Consider the following 15480-nt stretch of genomic DNA (forward strand, 5'->3'; position numbering starts at 1 on the left):
TGTTATGGGACTTTGGGCATACTATTGTACAACAACAACAACGCTGTCTATTTTGTTTGTTCAATGTTAAGTTAAAATAAGAAGTTGAATTACAAAAAAATATGTATTAATTAATAATTATCATTAATACATTGCAAAAAATATTGGTTGAGTATATCATGAATATGTTACACACAATTACACTAATGTAGCATATGTTATTGTTTATATTTAATTTACTTTATTTGAAACATAAATAATGTTAGGCTATAATCTGGATGTATATATGTTTATAATTCTGTCTCTATATTTGTTAGTGTTTATTTACTGTATTTTTCTTCTGTTGCTTTATCTGCATTGATTACCTGCTCCTGTAACAACTATTTCTGTTTGGGATCAAAGTCTCTCTCTCTCTCTGTCTATCTCTCTGCTTTAGGGTTAGTAAACTTTTTTTATGTAAGTTTATTTATTTTGAATCACTTCCTGCCTGTCAAATTTTCATTTTACTCGCTGAGCTTCTTATTCTCAGAGACACTAAACCTAAAAACCAACAGCAAGTTTTTATTCGTCTTTTTCGTTGTTGCCGTTTGAAGAGTGAACTGTTGCTTTCGATCATTATTTGAACCATAAATAAAGATCTTAAAGGGAATTAATAAATCTGTTGATCAAACTGATTAACTCAAAACTTTTTTCATCTATTTAAACATTTTTCTCAAATTTCAGCCGCCTGTCAACCATAGACTGTCGACACTTCTGGGATCACTTAAAGTTTCCTCGCACTCTTAAATAAACAGACTTCATATGTAACATGAAGGTGTCTGAGTCAATCTCATAAATTATGTATTTTCTTTTTAAATATTAAAAATAATAATAATAAAAAACGCCGGGTTGCGTTCTGTCGCTGGTCGCCATGACTACATTCCTCCCTTGTCTCTCATGATTATATTGTAGTCACACACAACTTCTGCCGGACCTTTTCAAGATTTAAAATTCTAAATATTAAACTTGTTTGAAATAAATCGGGGAGTCCCCGGGCAGATCGGGGACGTTAAGATTGGATCTTTGTACCACTCACACTACAAGATAATGTGAACAGATAATCAGGTCCGAGCAGCCTTGAGTTGGGAGAAACCCTGCGATTGTCGTGAAGGAAGAATCGAAGCTCAAATCGGCCCGATTATCCTGCAGTGTGAGCCAGGCTTTAATCTTTAAAATCTGCATCGTTACGAGAATGACCTGGATTTAAAAATAATCAGACATCTTCAACGAGCTTAAAACACAAATGAAAGAAGAAAGATTCTGTTAAGTGATAAAAAACACTTTATTGACAAAAGGAGAAGTGAACTCATCTAACCGTCTTTCGGTTTGTTTTCTCTCGTTGTTGTTCACTCAGGCTACAGCAGACTCTACTACATCTGGACTCCATGCTAGTTTCACATCGACACAAACAGGAAGAGCGCTACAAAGGGTCCATGAAAAAACCTTGCTTTTTTTTTTTTTAACGTCTTCACTTTCATCCAATCAGATCGATTCTTCGCCTGGCGAATCGTGTCCAATCGGAGGCTACTTAATCCTCACACAAAGACACATCCATGGTTCATGTGGAAAGGTTGATGGCGTTAACAGTACGGCGTGATGAGCTGAGATATGGCGATGTAGATTGAGCGATATTTATGACTTCCAGAACGTTCTGCACAAACTTGTCAAAGTTTGAACAGACGTTTGGCGAGCTGGCAGATTATCAGCAGAGTGAGAAGTGACGCTGTGAAGGAAGCGTTACAGAGCAGCTGATTCACACAAGTTTGGTTTGTAAGGCCAGGTGAGGGGAACACCTTACAAACATTACAGCATGTGGTGCTTTTATTTTGAAGGTGGACAAATTGAAGTGTGGTGCTCTTATTTTAAAGAGCCCATATTAAGCCCTTTTTGGGGTTCATATATTTAATCTATGTTCCTACTTTTGTACGTTCACAATAGCTAAAGTCCGAAAAAAGTGTCTGTTTTCATGTACTGCTCCTCCTTGCTCCCTCTACGCTCTGAGTCCGTCAGCTATGGCGGCTGAGCCCCCACTGCAGAGCCCCACGTGGTCCAAGTCTGCTCTGATTGGTCTGCTGATGCGCCCTGTCGTTATTGGTCAGTTGCTCAGCACGCGTCTCGGAAATTTCAACATGAGCTGCAGGGCTTGAGACAACGAGCCAATGGGCTTAGATCAGTGATCTCACACTGACAATGACGTCGGACTGACAAATCTTTATTGAGGGGGGCTAGAACCGAGCGTTACATGCGGCTAACGCTACAGCTAACAGGAGGATGTAGGAGAAGCCGCGTTTCCGCGGACTTTGAATTTTTGCACATAGATGTGCCTAAAGATGCACAGGACACTTGGAAAACACACTAAAGAGCATATAAAACCAGAAAAAGCGTAATATGGGACCTTTAAAAGGTGGACAAATTAAAGTGTTGTGCTTTTATTGTGAAGGTGGACAAATTAAAGTGTTGTGCTTTTATTGTAAAGGTGGGCAAATGGAACTGTGGTGCTTTTATTTTGAAGGGGACAAACTACAGTGGTGCTTTTATTTTGAAGGTGGCGAAACTGAAGTGTGGTGCTTTGTGTTGATGAGCTGTTGACTCAAATCTCAACACTCAGAGGCTCATCAATAAATGGGTTGCCGTGAGCTGAATAAAGCTTTTCTCTGGTGTTGACACAGGTCAAAGGTCAACATTTCATCATGATGTGGAATTTATAAATGCTCCTCTATCTTCACTTTGTACAACAAGCTAACAAGCTCTGCTGAGGGAGGAGAGAGAGTGTCAGCACCGTGTAGAGAGTACTCCCCCGTTCCTCGTCCGTCTACGGGCGACAGAGCTGTTAAGACACTCAAATCAAGCCGATTGACACTGACCCTCGCTCACTGTTAGGACACGCTGTTCTACTGCGTCTTTTTTGTTGGACTACAATTATGAAGGCTGCGTTGGAAAATCTATATGAAGGTTTAAAGTTTAACCTTTGACCTTTTCATCCGTTTGTGTAAAAAATTAAAAATATTCCTGCAACATATTTACACAAGATCTGACGTGGTGGAGTCACTGTTTAATCATATGGCGCACTCTGGTGGAGTCTCTACCCGTGTTCTGCTTCGTCTCCTCCTGTCCAGACAAACCAAACGATCGTGGAATCATCGCTCCTGTAAACGTGATCAGCTGGTTATCATTTGTGTGCAGCCACGACTTTAACGGCCACAGAGTTCGGACACATTAGAAGAAATTCAGTTACACAACCCCCGACGCTGAAAAAGACAAAAATATTAGAGTCGGGTTTTAAGAAAACATGGTATAAAAGCTCTACATGGTTTAGTGTATATAAAGGGGCGTGTGCACTGGGAGCTGCCCAGCCTGAGGGAGCCAATCAGAGCCTCACAATCTGCTACTGAGAGGGTCACCAGGTTCCCCACTACCCTAGGGCTCCTGCCCGTCTAAAGGAAGCCGTTATAAGAAAGAGTGTTCAGGACTAAAGCATTTACAGGTACATATGAACAGAGTTATCATACAGAGGTTATACATTTACAGTACTGGAAACAGTCCTCTCCCAGGGAGGGGGAGGGGAGCCCACCACGGCTGCTCTCACTCAGGGGAAAGAGAGGGAGGGGACAGGATGAGCTGCAAGGCCGCCGCCCATAGGTCATGCTGCCATCGCCATGGTGACCCTGATATGGTTAAGCCCGGGAGGATCTGAAATTCAGAAGAGAGACGGTGTGATCGGGGGGCGTTTGATACTCACACATTTTTATTTTTCAGACGAAGAAGTCAGCGCAAGTCTGACAGGAGGTGCACGTTTACTTTAAAGAGTGTCGACAAGAACAGGACACCCTGAGGGGCGCCCATTGGTGTCTTTCTGATTCCTCAGTCTGCCATCTTGTTTCACAGGAGCCAGAAGTAACCATATTTGGACCAGAGAGTGGCGCTTAAGAGGAGGAACCCTAACCTGCAGGAATGTTCAGTCTATCAGCTTCACCGACTTCCTTTGATGTACCGTCATTACTCAGTACGGTTCTTGACAGACAGTTCAGACGGGCTGAAGTCTCCTGTTCTCACTGCTGATTGGACAGGATGAAGATGATGTAAGAGGAAGTTATAAGACAATTTAGGGAACTAAGAGCGGGCGGTGGAAATGTTCTGATGTGTCCTGATGTGTCCTGATGTCCTACCTTTGTTCTGTTGACCTTTAATAACCTTCACTTATATATTCTGCAGCCCGACGTTCAGAGTCTGAGTCAGAACTTCACACAAAGTGAGGTCACAAAGACTTTAGGTACAGAGGTCTACTTCAGTTACTTTATCAGACCAACACGTTCCGGCTTGTGGCCTTCATCGAGACTCTCAGGGTGAGCTCATGTGAAGGGTTTTCCTGGAACTAATGCTCGTCGGCGGTGTGATTACCAAGCTAGTTACATGGACAGCGGTTTCACAACACTCTGATTGTTTGTATTCAGGAAAACCATGACGACTGAACCCGAGCATGTTATGTTGGAGCTGATAATTTAAACATTCTAACGTTCCTCCTTCTGCAGAATTTTGAAAACGGGGGTGATACCAGAAATGTTGCGAATCACAGGGCTCGGACACGGCGTCCCTTCGATAGTTATATTTATAGGAGGTGCATGTCAGGCTGCGTACGTACAGGGCTATGAGAACCTACGATGCAGAAGTTTAACTCTGACTTGCGTCAAACTTGACTCCTGAAACAGAGAGATGTGAACTCTGAACTCAGGAAGATTTCAGGGGCAGAGCGTCACACTGGTGTGAAAACAGAGAAGACATATGACATCGCCCTGAGGACTATCTTACCATGATAAGGACTCGTTACGTTCTTCGTTCTCTCCCTGAGTGTTAGCTCTTCTTGGCCGACCGTCTTCTTCTGACAAAACATGAAATCATTGGTTAGGATGAACAAAACTCACTCAGCTTTGTTTGCATGCACATCCATGTTTCATGGCATGTCTGTTGTTGCCATGGTGATTTCAAAACCTTCACAAGTTCCAACGTGTAACTTTCTCTTACCACAGGGGTTTCCCTCCACATCATCCAGGAGGTTGGCTGTAGAGTTGGCTGTACCCAATCTGAGAAAGAGTTCTGTTAAGAACTGAAACGTTTGTGTCAGAGGTCAAGGAGGTAGGTCACAGTAGGAGGTCACAGAGGGAGGTCACAGAGGGAGGTCAAGGAGGTAGGTCACAGAGGGAGGTCACAGAGGTAGGTCACAGAGGGAGGTCAAGGAGGTAGGTCACAGAGGGAGGTCAAGGAGGTAGGTCACAGAGGGAGACCACAGAGGTAGGTCACAGAGGTAGGTCACAGAGGGAGGTCACAGAGGTAGGTCACAGAGGGAGGTCAAGGAGGTAGGTCACAGAGGTAGGTCACAGAGGTAGGTCACAGAGGTAGGTCACAGAGGGAGGTCACAGAGGTAGGTCACAGAGGGAGGTCAAGGAGGTAGGTCACAGAGGGAGGTCAAGGAGGTAGGTCACAGAGGGAGACCACAGAGGTAGGTCACAGAGGTAGGTCACAGAAGGAGGTCACAAAGGGAAGTCAAATGTCACAGAAGAGACATTTATACCTGATGACAAGTTTTTTTTTTTTAAATCTGCTTCAACACAGCAGTAACTCAAAGCTGAGCTGTTAATAGAAGTTTTACAGATTCGAAAAGAAATCATCCTGAACGTGTCCACATGAATCATTTCCTTCCCGTTCTCTTCTTTACCGACTTACACACACCCATGTTTGTCAGATAACGTCAAGCAAAGGATACGAGTGGTGCTTCAGGAGCATCTTCCGTTTGGACTTTCTCCTCTTCGTCTTCTCCGAGAACGTTCTGGCGATTTCAAACAGCTTCTTCCTGGTAGCTGAAGGCAAGAGAACATTTTCACTACGTCAGTCAGTGTTTAATTCTGATATTTCTAGACGAGGGGACATTTATTTTAAATTGGTGCAAACATGTTTATGAGTGTCTCCAGTAGATGAGTTCATCCTGCAGCAGGTAGACTGCACACCACCTCTACGATCTCTGTGCTCTAATGAACCTGCTGCATTATGTTTCCTGTTCTCCAGTATGTTCTTCTCCACTCTTTAGTTCAGATTGAGATTCTGTTCAACTACACGTAGCATTGATAGAAGGACACATATTCTCATTATAGCGTCCTATGGAGGACTCTGCTACTTAGTACGCCACTTCCACGTCGTTCTTTTTACGTCACGTCTTACCTCAGACATTACAGCCTGTTTACCTGCTGCAGGATGAACTCATCCACTGGACACATATTAGTCATTTGACCCGACATATAACAAGAAAGCGTGGAGGGTCATGGCCCTCACAGCTGATGCAGGGATGTAGAAATGAGCAGACTTACATTTGCCCATGTGTTTGAGTTTGTCCCTGAACATGGCGTCGTCGGAGACGGCCTCCATTGCAGCTGCAGAGTACTGTTCTCCTGCACACAGACACAGCAGCACTAGCACGATGCACACTTACAGTACATGAGAACACACAAAGCACCTGTGCAGGTATTTATAGTGTGTGAGCTGAGCAGAGGAAGCTTGATGAGTGATATCTACCTGAGGAACTCTCCATGCTAGATGAATGATTGGACTTTGATTTCTTTGACTCATACTTCAAGCGATCTAAAAACAGAGAGCAGATGTTATGAACACTGATGACATGATGACATCAAATATAAAAATCACCGCAAGCTTCAACTGAGCTGGGATTTAGAAAAACAATGGAAGCACTCGATCATAAGCTGAGGGATGTATGCCACAATTTCCACATAGTCCGTGCAGGTTGCGTTCTTTCAGCTCCACGGGTTCGCTCCGTCCGACGGTGTGTGCCCAGCCCCACTGGGTCAGTTTCTGGAGTGTGACTGCAGCCATGAGCAGCTGTACACACATTTGTTGTTCATTCAGTGCCTGTTTCGACATCATGTTGATAAAGTGATGGAATATACGATCAGGAGTCTGTATGTTGCGTTTTATTTTGAAATTAACCAGACGCTCTGAGCGTTTCCTTGTCTGACAATTTACTCTGTCCAGCTTGATGCGAGCTTGCAGCGAGCTCCGTCAAAAATAGACGAAGTGTTTTTAAAACAGAGTGGAGTGGCACTGCTGGCATGCTCCTGAGGCGGACCGCGGTGCTCGCTGTGGAAACAGGAGCATTGACTAGAGAGGGAGTGAATGGCGCTGATGGATAGCGGTGCGTACAGACTTAGTGGAAATTGCGGGTTAGACTTTAGAAAATGGAGACAAGAGGAAATAATTCTGTCCAAGTCAAGCAGAACAAAGATGCACGATAAATGTATTTAATTAATTTAACTATGTTATCCTTTTTTTGGAGTCACCACAGGAGTCAGCCTCTAGTGGACACAAGAATAACTGCAGCTTTGGTCATTGTGGCCCCTCAGGTTTTTGCTGTGTCCACCATGTTGCGTAACATTTGGATGAATCATTACACCAAACACAGCTGGAATACATTTGGATTCTGCTTTCGAACATTTGAGATCGTCGACTCTTTTGTGTTCGTAGCTTTGGGTTGCTTATTTTTACTGTTTGGTTTAAAATCACATTTAAGATTCATGACTTGGACTGAAGTCATTCCAAAGAGACAAGCAAAGGACTTGAGCATCAAGGCAGATTATGATAATAAAAAGGTAGGCTGAGGAGTTTTCTATGGTGGCCACAGTTTATGAAGACTAATGCCCCGTCTGTTTCTTTAAGGTCGTGTTTAAATATTTTCACCATCACAAAGTGATTCTCTGAAACTCCACAGGGAACCTTTTACTCATCAGGAGCTCAATAATTATGGTTTAGTGTAGAACCTATGAAATACCAAACAGAGTTCAGCTGTCGACTCAAAGAGCAGCAGGTCTCTTTGTAGAATCGTGCACACAGTCGTACCTCGCTCCAAGGCAACGAGGAACTCGCGGTTGCGTTGCAGCTCTCTCATAAACTCCTCGTTCTGGAGAAACAGTGCGATCCGCTCGTCTTCTAAATACTGCTTCAGCTTCTTGTCTTGTTCTGTTGCTCCTGAGTTCAGACCTGAACCTCCTGTGGTCCCTGCAGCTCCAGACAGTGACCCAGAGCCGGCTGTCCATTGGCTTACTGAAGACACTGAAGAGGAGGAGGATGATGAAGGCTGAGAGAGGCTACTCTGAGAGCTCTGTGGAGGGAACAAGAGTTTAAGGTCAATACATGAGGTTTGATCAAATATCTACATCTGCGTGCTCCACGTCTCCATCATCTACTGCAGCATGGTGCTTCACACTCCCAACATGTTGAAGAATATTTCTTTCCTTAGACGATAAGATCGTCAACATGGTCAGCTAGCCAAGCTCTTTCTAAAGTGACTAAATCCCTCTAACAGCACCCACACAAATCCCCCAACTTAAGTCTAACTGGTTTCTCTAACACATGGAGACCAGAGAAGACCAATCAAAACCAATGGAGACAAGAGGAGACCAATGTAAACCAATCATACTGCCTGAAAAAAAAAAAAGACAGTAACATGTTCTCAATTTCACAGCGCTATCCTCTTCTACCGGTGTTTTGTCAGTATTTTTTTTTTTTTAAACGTCCAGCTAATAACTGCTACAGCATCAATGTATCTTAAGCGCTCGTGCGCATGCATGTGTGTCACAGTTGAAAGGCAGCCAACAGCTTCACTGCTGTCCCTCCCGGGAGCGTGCTCGCTACTCTCGAGTTGTACACTCGCACACAGATTTTAGCGCAGGTTTTCTCTGATAAAAAGTTCTCAACCCCTGCTAATCATGTTAAAATAGAAAAAAACAACAAATTAAATATTATTAACTCACCTTAATACTGTCGAGCTGTTGGGGCAGGATCCTCAGGAAATCATCTGGGAGGTTTCCAAGCAAAGGAGGGTTCCAGTTCCTGTAGCTTCTGACCTGCTGGTGACCTGAAGGAGGTTCAGCTTCAAATCTGAGAGAGGACCAGGGGTTAGGGTTAGGGTTAGGGTCACAGGAAACAACCAGACTGCATTAGGTCCATTATATTAGAGGTACATAAACAGCACACATGTTTCCCTAATGTCTGATGATACAGTAAGGTCACTTCATCAGTTCAGTCACTACACATCTCACTGATTGGACCTTTAAACAAAACAGTGATTTTGAGGTGAATTGAAAATCTCTCAGGGAGCAGACTTCTCCATAAAAAACCCCATCTCTGTTTCTGCACCTTACCTGGGTGGGGGTGTGGGCGGGGCTTCTGGGTACTTCCTGTCATAAATGTGCATGTCATACGTTGGCGGAGAGTAGACGGGCGGCGGTTCCTCGTCTGAACTGTCAGGTTCCAGTGTCCGATCCAGAATCTGAAATCAAACAGAGAAACACAGTTTGGTTTCTAAGGACCCAAACTCATATAGGCTCCTTTGATCTGCTTTTATTTTGGTATAAAGCCTGATAACTTCCTGTCACTGTAGATGTTTGAATAGAAGATTACACCGCACAGACAAACATCATTGTTATAAAAAAAAGGGGGGTGAAACTCCAGCCCCTCAGGTCTACATTACTACTCCCAGTTGTTTGGGAGCTCTTGGACCTGCCCTCTGACCTCTGCTGGAATGCTGTCATCCGAGTCAGAGCTGTCATCGGAGCCCTGTCCATCGATGCTCATCTGCAGCAGCTGGTCAATGGTGGCGTCCACGGCTCCGTTGTTGGAGCGCAGCACACACTCGATGACCTCGTAGTCCATGGTGGGGAACATGGTCTTGAAGTCCTCCATGGCCTGGTTGAACTCCAGGCGTCGGACCTGCCTATTGGACCGACTGTTGTTGAGCTGCCCCTGCCCTCCGCCGCCGCCACCTCTGGAGCCGCCATTGCTGCTGCTGCGCCTAAACAGGCTGGTCATCCTCTGGGCCGGGCTGCCTCCTGATTGGACGGCTCTTCTTCTCTGTAACCAACACAAGCGCTGCGGCCCCCGTCACTCTCTCTTCTGTTCGCCGTCTCCTGCTCACTTTCTCATTCTAACACAAACATGGCAGGTAGTCGATGGGAGCTCAGAACAGCTGGAGACCCGCCCCCTCCACAGCTACTTGTTATTCAGGTGCATCCAACATGGCTGACGGTGTTTCAGGGTGTGTTTCAGGGTTCTGTCAACAGGTACAAGTTAGAGTCCACCAGGGAGAGTTCATGGCTACGTCAGCGTCATCAGCACCTGCAGCGAGAAGACGGACAGAGTGTCTAAAATCAGAAATCTGCCTAACAACCAGACCTGAACCAAATAAGGATCTCAAATGTGAGGCAAATAGTTAACAGAGGCTTCATGTGATTGGCCAAATGGTGAGACTGCATGATTAGGTTCAGGTTGTAACAGGGTGGTGCATGTGAAAAAGGCTGGAGCATCCTGGGACATATGGTGAACTGAATAGTGAAAGTGAAGACCTGCAGATGCTGGCTGTAGCTGCTCTTAATTAATCCCTGCCTCTATTTTCCTTACTGCCTCACAGGAGGGGGGGGGGGGGGGTGGTGGTGGAGGGGGGATGATTGTAGCTGGCAGCCGCCCAGTGCCACATGGCGGTGCCAGGCCCCGTCCACAGCCTATACAGACATCCTCTCTCTCATCAAGAGTCTGCCTTTGATGTAAACAAGATGTCTGCTCTGATAGTGTGGCCCTTGTGTCACACTGAAGCCGAGTGTGTGCGAGGGACAAAGAACGGCCCTGACAGACCTACTGAGTGAGATACAAACCGAGACATTATTATTATTACCGGATCAGACATGCACATGAGACTGACGCTTCTGATCTGTTTCCTGTTTTAAGGACTCCAGATACACACCAGATGTTTCTGCATAGACTTCTATATTTACAGCTGATCCAGTTAACAGTCAGAGATCTTTAATGCTGAACAACATATTTGATAAGAGGAATTTAAAAGGCTCCCTTCCTCCTCAAAGCATGTCAGATGGCGTTGACTGTATAAAACATGGACGTAGTTTCAGTGACGTCATCCATTGGTTTCTGAAGAGGTGTTTTGACATATTGACTCAACCTGACTGAATATCAATCTAGAAACAGAGATGGAGCTGTGGCCTTACACCTTCTTGAAAATAGCTACAACACGCCCACCCATAAGTCAAATCAGCCACGCCCATAATTAAGCAAATGCATAGTTATTTTCCTTTAAGCAGCAATATGTTCCTCTGACATCTAGTGTTTAAAATGGGTACTGCAGTCCAAATTAAAACATTTTAGAGAGCTGCCTCCCCCCGTCCCCTCCTCTCTAGAGTCCATGCTCACGCAGGTTGCCATGTGGTGGACACTGAAGCTTCAGTGTTTATCCAGCTCTGCATCGGTCTGTAAACCTTTCTGTGTTCTAACCTCTCTCCATTTTTCAAAATCATCTCCAACATTGATCCTAGTTTGAGCACGTTTCTGCTCGTGGAGCTTATTAGAAACATGCAGAGGCTTTTTAGGTCGGGTACAATCACATGTATATATTTTTTTAATATCCTTTATTAATCCCGAGGGAAATTCGGTGTACACTCTTATTTTATAGAGACATGCTTCTCACACACACAGGTCCGAATCACACGCATGCACAAACAGGACCTGTGGACATGCATTGATGGAGAGATGTCAGAGTGGGGCTGCTACAAGCTGCTAAGCAGAGAGCGCACCAGAGCTGCTGGGGGCTAGGTGCCTTGCTCAAGGGCACCTCGGCAGTGCTCAGGAAGTGCCCTGGCACCTCTCCAGCTACCAGACCAACTTCCAGATTTGGTACGCACCAGGACTAGAACTGGCGACCCTCAGGTTCCCAACCCACGTCCCTGCAGACTGAGTTACTGCCGCCCCCACTTCTATCTAAAACAGTTCTCTTGCCCGCTTCCATCGCTGCAACACCTGTTGGTTTGACCTGATAACTGCTCTCATGTCTGGCAAACCAAGGGGGTCCAAAACGGCCCTGTGGGGGTGTCTTAAAACCGCCTACCTTCTCTGGTCCAAGCAAATCCAGAGCATTCAGGACCAGAATCTAAAGTTAGAAGGAGGACATACTGGCTGCTGCATTGTTGTCAGAGAAGCCAGCACTTCAACATAGCATGTTTCCTTAATGTCTGATCATAGAGTAAGATCACTTTATCATTTCACTCACTACACATCTCACTGATTAGTTTAGAATAAATGAGTTGCAGAGACCAGGCTGTAAACATGATTCTGCTCTATAAATAAACATGTTAATATGAGCTCTAATGCAAACAGCCTCTAGTGGATACTCAATAAACTGCAGGCTTTTGCACTTCCACTTGGCTTCATGTTTAACCCTGGAGGTTTCAGCTTGAGTAATGCTGACCGGAGAATTAAAGCAAAACAAAGACCGTGTTTTAGCTGCATTACATTTTAACTGAATAAAGTAGAATGAGACTATGAAGTGTTTTCAGTTATGTATTGGAACATATAACACACATTTTAAGTATACCTTTGTCCACTTTTCTAGAGTTTGTAAAACCTTTAAAATCTCACTTGTAGTAAAACGAGCTGGAGATGCTTTGAGCCTGAACCACAGAATATAAGGGTACCAGAGTAAACGTCATACCACGCAAACGTTGTACTCTTACAAACATATCCTCCCAACATCATCATATTTATTCTGCACCTGACAACCAGGCTAAATTTAGCACACAATCCAGGACTGTGGCTCCTCAAAGAGTCTGTATCAGCATACAGGAAGGGGCCGATAGCCAGCTGAAGATATTCAAATAAAGATGGGATTTGTCCGTACTGATTGGCTGCGCTGGTTTTAAACCAGTAAAGTCTGCAAGCTGGTCTGATGACGCACCACATGAGCCTTCAACGACATAACATTGAACATTTCATTCATCTTTAGATCGAGAACCATGGTTTATGTTCCTGTAGGAGACACAAGTTCCTCTCATCAACCTTGTTTGCAGAACAACATGGTTTATTCACAATATCGGGGAAAAGAACTACACTACCCACGACCATAAAGTGTCACAGTGCAGCTCTGATTTGTGGATGCTGTTACCATGGCAATGTTTCCAACCCCTTAATAATAATAATACATTTTCGCTTTTTTTTCTAAATACTCAGAGACGCTTGGAGTAAAACGCGAACAGATAGACACACACAACACAAACTACAAGATATTACAACACATGTATTAACAACATGATAACGACTTAGGTTACATTTATGAAGAAGAGGAATCATTCGCAATGGATTGTGGGATGTGTAGTTTCTTGACTCCAGAAGAAAAATAGGTACACAGTCTTCAACCTTTGCCTTCTTCGTTTTTCAAAGCAGTTCAAATAAAATGTTTTATAGTCACGAGTATTGGGGTAGCTGGTTGTCATGGTGACAGGCTTCGATCTCCTGATATAACTTACTTGTCTGTGCTGCTGCAACGCCCGAATTTCCCCTCTGGGGATCAATAAAGTACTATCCTATAAGGAGTTAGTGAATTATCAACGGAGGACAACAGGAAAGTTTACTTCAGGAACTAGAGCTGCTGACAAAGTGGGTGGTCCCTGTTGAACTCTATTAGGAGCTTAGTCAAATTTTAATGAGTGAATTGACCCCCTTCAGCCAATCAGACTCGAGTATTCAGACTCAGAAAATATAGGACAGAATTCAGACTGCAGTTCACCAAACAGCCACCAGGGGAAAACAACACATAACACCCAAAAGGTCATTGTTACCTGTGTTATTTATTGTAACATTTTCCTCAGAGGCTCATCTCCTCTGTTAAAGTCTGATTCTATCACAACACCAGTCATTCCTATTTAAATATATTCAGATATTCACACACAGGTCCCAGAACAGATTATTTAAAGAGTAACTGAGGCCATAAAAGACGATCTAACTTTAAATAGTTAGTCCCAGAAGAGCCGGATATATGCCGAATTAAAGAGTGGAGAATAAGAGATCTTTAAATATCAAAAGGTATTCATTATTACATTGAGTTCTCGACTAATTGAAGATTTTATTTTTCTTTAAAAGAGGTTCTGCGCATGTGCCGTAATCGGGTCGCTGCTAGCAAGCTGGCTAACGGTTTTCTTCAGCAGTCAATACTGCTCTAAATATCATGTTTGGTGACCCAAACAGTTAACTTAAAATAATAATGATACGGTGACTTTGTGTAATAAACGAAGATATGAACACGACAGCCATCTTAAATTAAACTATCTAAATGTTAGCTCGCTGAAGAAGAATCAGTGTCAGGCAGATTTACAGGCCGCAGTCTCTGACCCTCTGCTCACAGACACAAACACACACCGACCACAGCTCGGTTTATTATTTAATAAAAACACTAAAGTCAAGAATATGAGTGGTTTTTTAAATCTAATTTCAGCATGTTAATGAAGAGCGACGCTTTCTCTGTGTCAGCTCTGCTGTTTACAATCAGCAGAGAGGAAATAAACGAGGATAAATATCGAAGATTACAGCAGATTAATGTGTGTTTTTATTAAAAAGGCGGAAAATGTTCACGTTAATCACGTTACTCACTTTACTCGCCGATAGACACGGACAGGAAACAACAACACGGAGCTGAAGAGTAGATGTAGAGAGCAGCTGTGCAGCAGAGAGGAGCCTTTTATCATTGTAATGTGAAACAGAAGGATACTGTCCGACAGCAGACTGTCTGCCGTAAACACAAACGGCCTGTCGTAAAACAGAGCGAGGACACAACAAACACCCCCCCCCACGCCGGCCGACCACACACACACACACACACACACACACACACACACACACACACACACACACACACACACACACACACACACACACACACACACACACACACACACACACACACACACACACACACACACACACGCACAACTGCCTTGGCCGGGTCTCCCTTAAAAAAGAGGTTCTTAATCTCAATGGGACCGACCTGGTTAAATAAAATCACTTAAGTTAATAACTGCTGTGGCTGGAAAGAGAAAAACACATTTACAAAGTGTGAAATAGGCTACTTTTACATTTTGTAAAATATTTTAATATTTATTTGTCTTGTCATGGGCTGCAGCCTGCACAGTGCTGCAGTGGTTTGTGCTGTCCCCTCACAGCGAGGAGGTTCCTGGTTTGAATCCCTGTCTTACAGGAGCCTCTCTGTGTAGTTTGCATGTTCTCCCTGTGCATGTGTGGGTTCTCTCTGGGTACTCCGGCTTCCTCCCACAGTCACACAGACATGCTCGTTAGGTCAACTGGTGTTAACTGGAGTGTGGCTGGTTGTCTGTCTCTATGTCAGCCCTGTGATTAGCTGGTGAACAGGGTGTAACCCCGCCTCTCACCCAATGACAGCTGAATAGAAAAGCAGTATAGATAACAGATGGTTTTGTCAAATCATACCAATCATGTAAAAAAAAAAACATAATGCATCGCTTCTACAACTGTGTACATTTTAAGTCTGTAAATCTGTTCTCATGATTTTTGTATAAAGTGTTCATTTCGTTAGTTGTGATTGGATCTCAGTGATGT

The 15480-nt window shown here is 44.0% G+C and overlaps 1 protein-coding gene across 2 annotated transcripts; it reads right to left on the reverse strand.

Annotated features, from left to right (window-relative positions):
• Positions 1-1276: 1276 nt before the first annotated feature.
• cuedc1b (CUE domain containing 1b) lies at positions 1277-14656 on the reverse strand. Of its 2 annotated transcripts, none has more exons than XM_020636863.3 (11): positions 14500-14656; positions 9589-10191; positions 9219-9346; positions 8829-8955; positions 7915-8176; positions 6580-6645; positions 6375-6455; positions 5777-5870; positions 5038-5096; positions 4825-4891; positions 1277-3708 (listed from the first exon to the last, which is right to left on the reverse strand). In XM_020636863.3, coding segments are annotated over exons 2-11 (1182 nt in total). In that variant the 5' UTR covers positions 9886-10191; positions 14500-14656; the 3' UTR covers positions 1277-3707. The 2 variants fall into 2 exon arrangements, with proteins under 2 accessions (XP_020492519.1, XP_020492518.1); XM_020636862.3 differs by having other exon boundaries at positions 4825-4894.
• Positions 14657-15480: the final 824 nt, after the last annotated feature.

This window comes from Labrus bergylta, chromosome 11 (genome assembly GCF_963930695.1).
Source record: "Labrus bergylta chromosome 11, fLabBer1.1, whole genome shotgun sequence".
In the NCBI taxonomy this organism is placed as follows: Eukaryota; Metazoa; Chordata; class Actinopteri; order Labriformes; family Labridae; genus Labrus; species Labrus bergylta.

Bases quoted from the DNA above. Each gene is read 5' to 3' on its own strand.
- cuedc1b (XM_020636862.3), bottom strand. From the start codon at position 9,885: ATGACCAGCCTGTTTAGGCGCAGCAGCAGCAATGGCGGCTCCAGAGGT. The intron at 9,347-9,588 runs GTCAGAGGGCAG...GTTTGATTTCAG, and splicing joins ATGACAGCATTCCAGCAGAG to ATTCTGGATCGGACACTGGA. The intron at 8,956-9,218 runs GTAAGGTGCAGA...GTCCTCTCTCAG, and splicing joins CCGCCCACACCCCCACCCAG to ATTTGAAGCTGAACCTCCTT.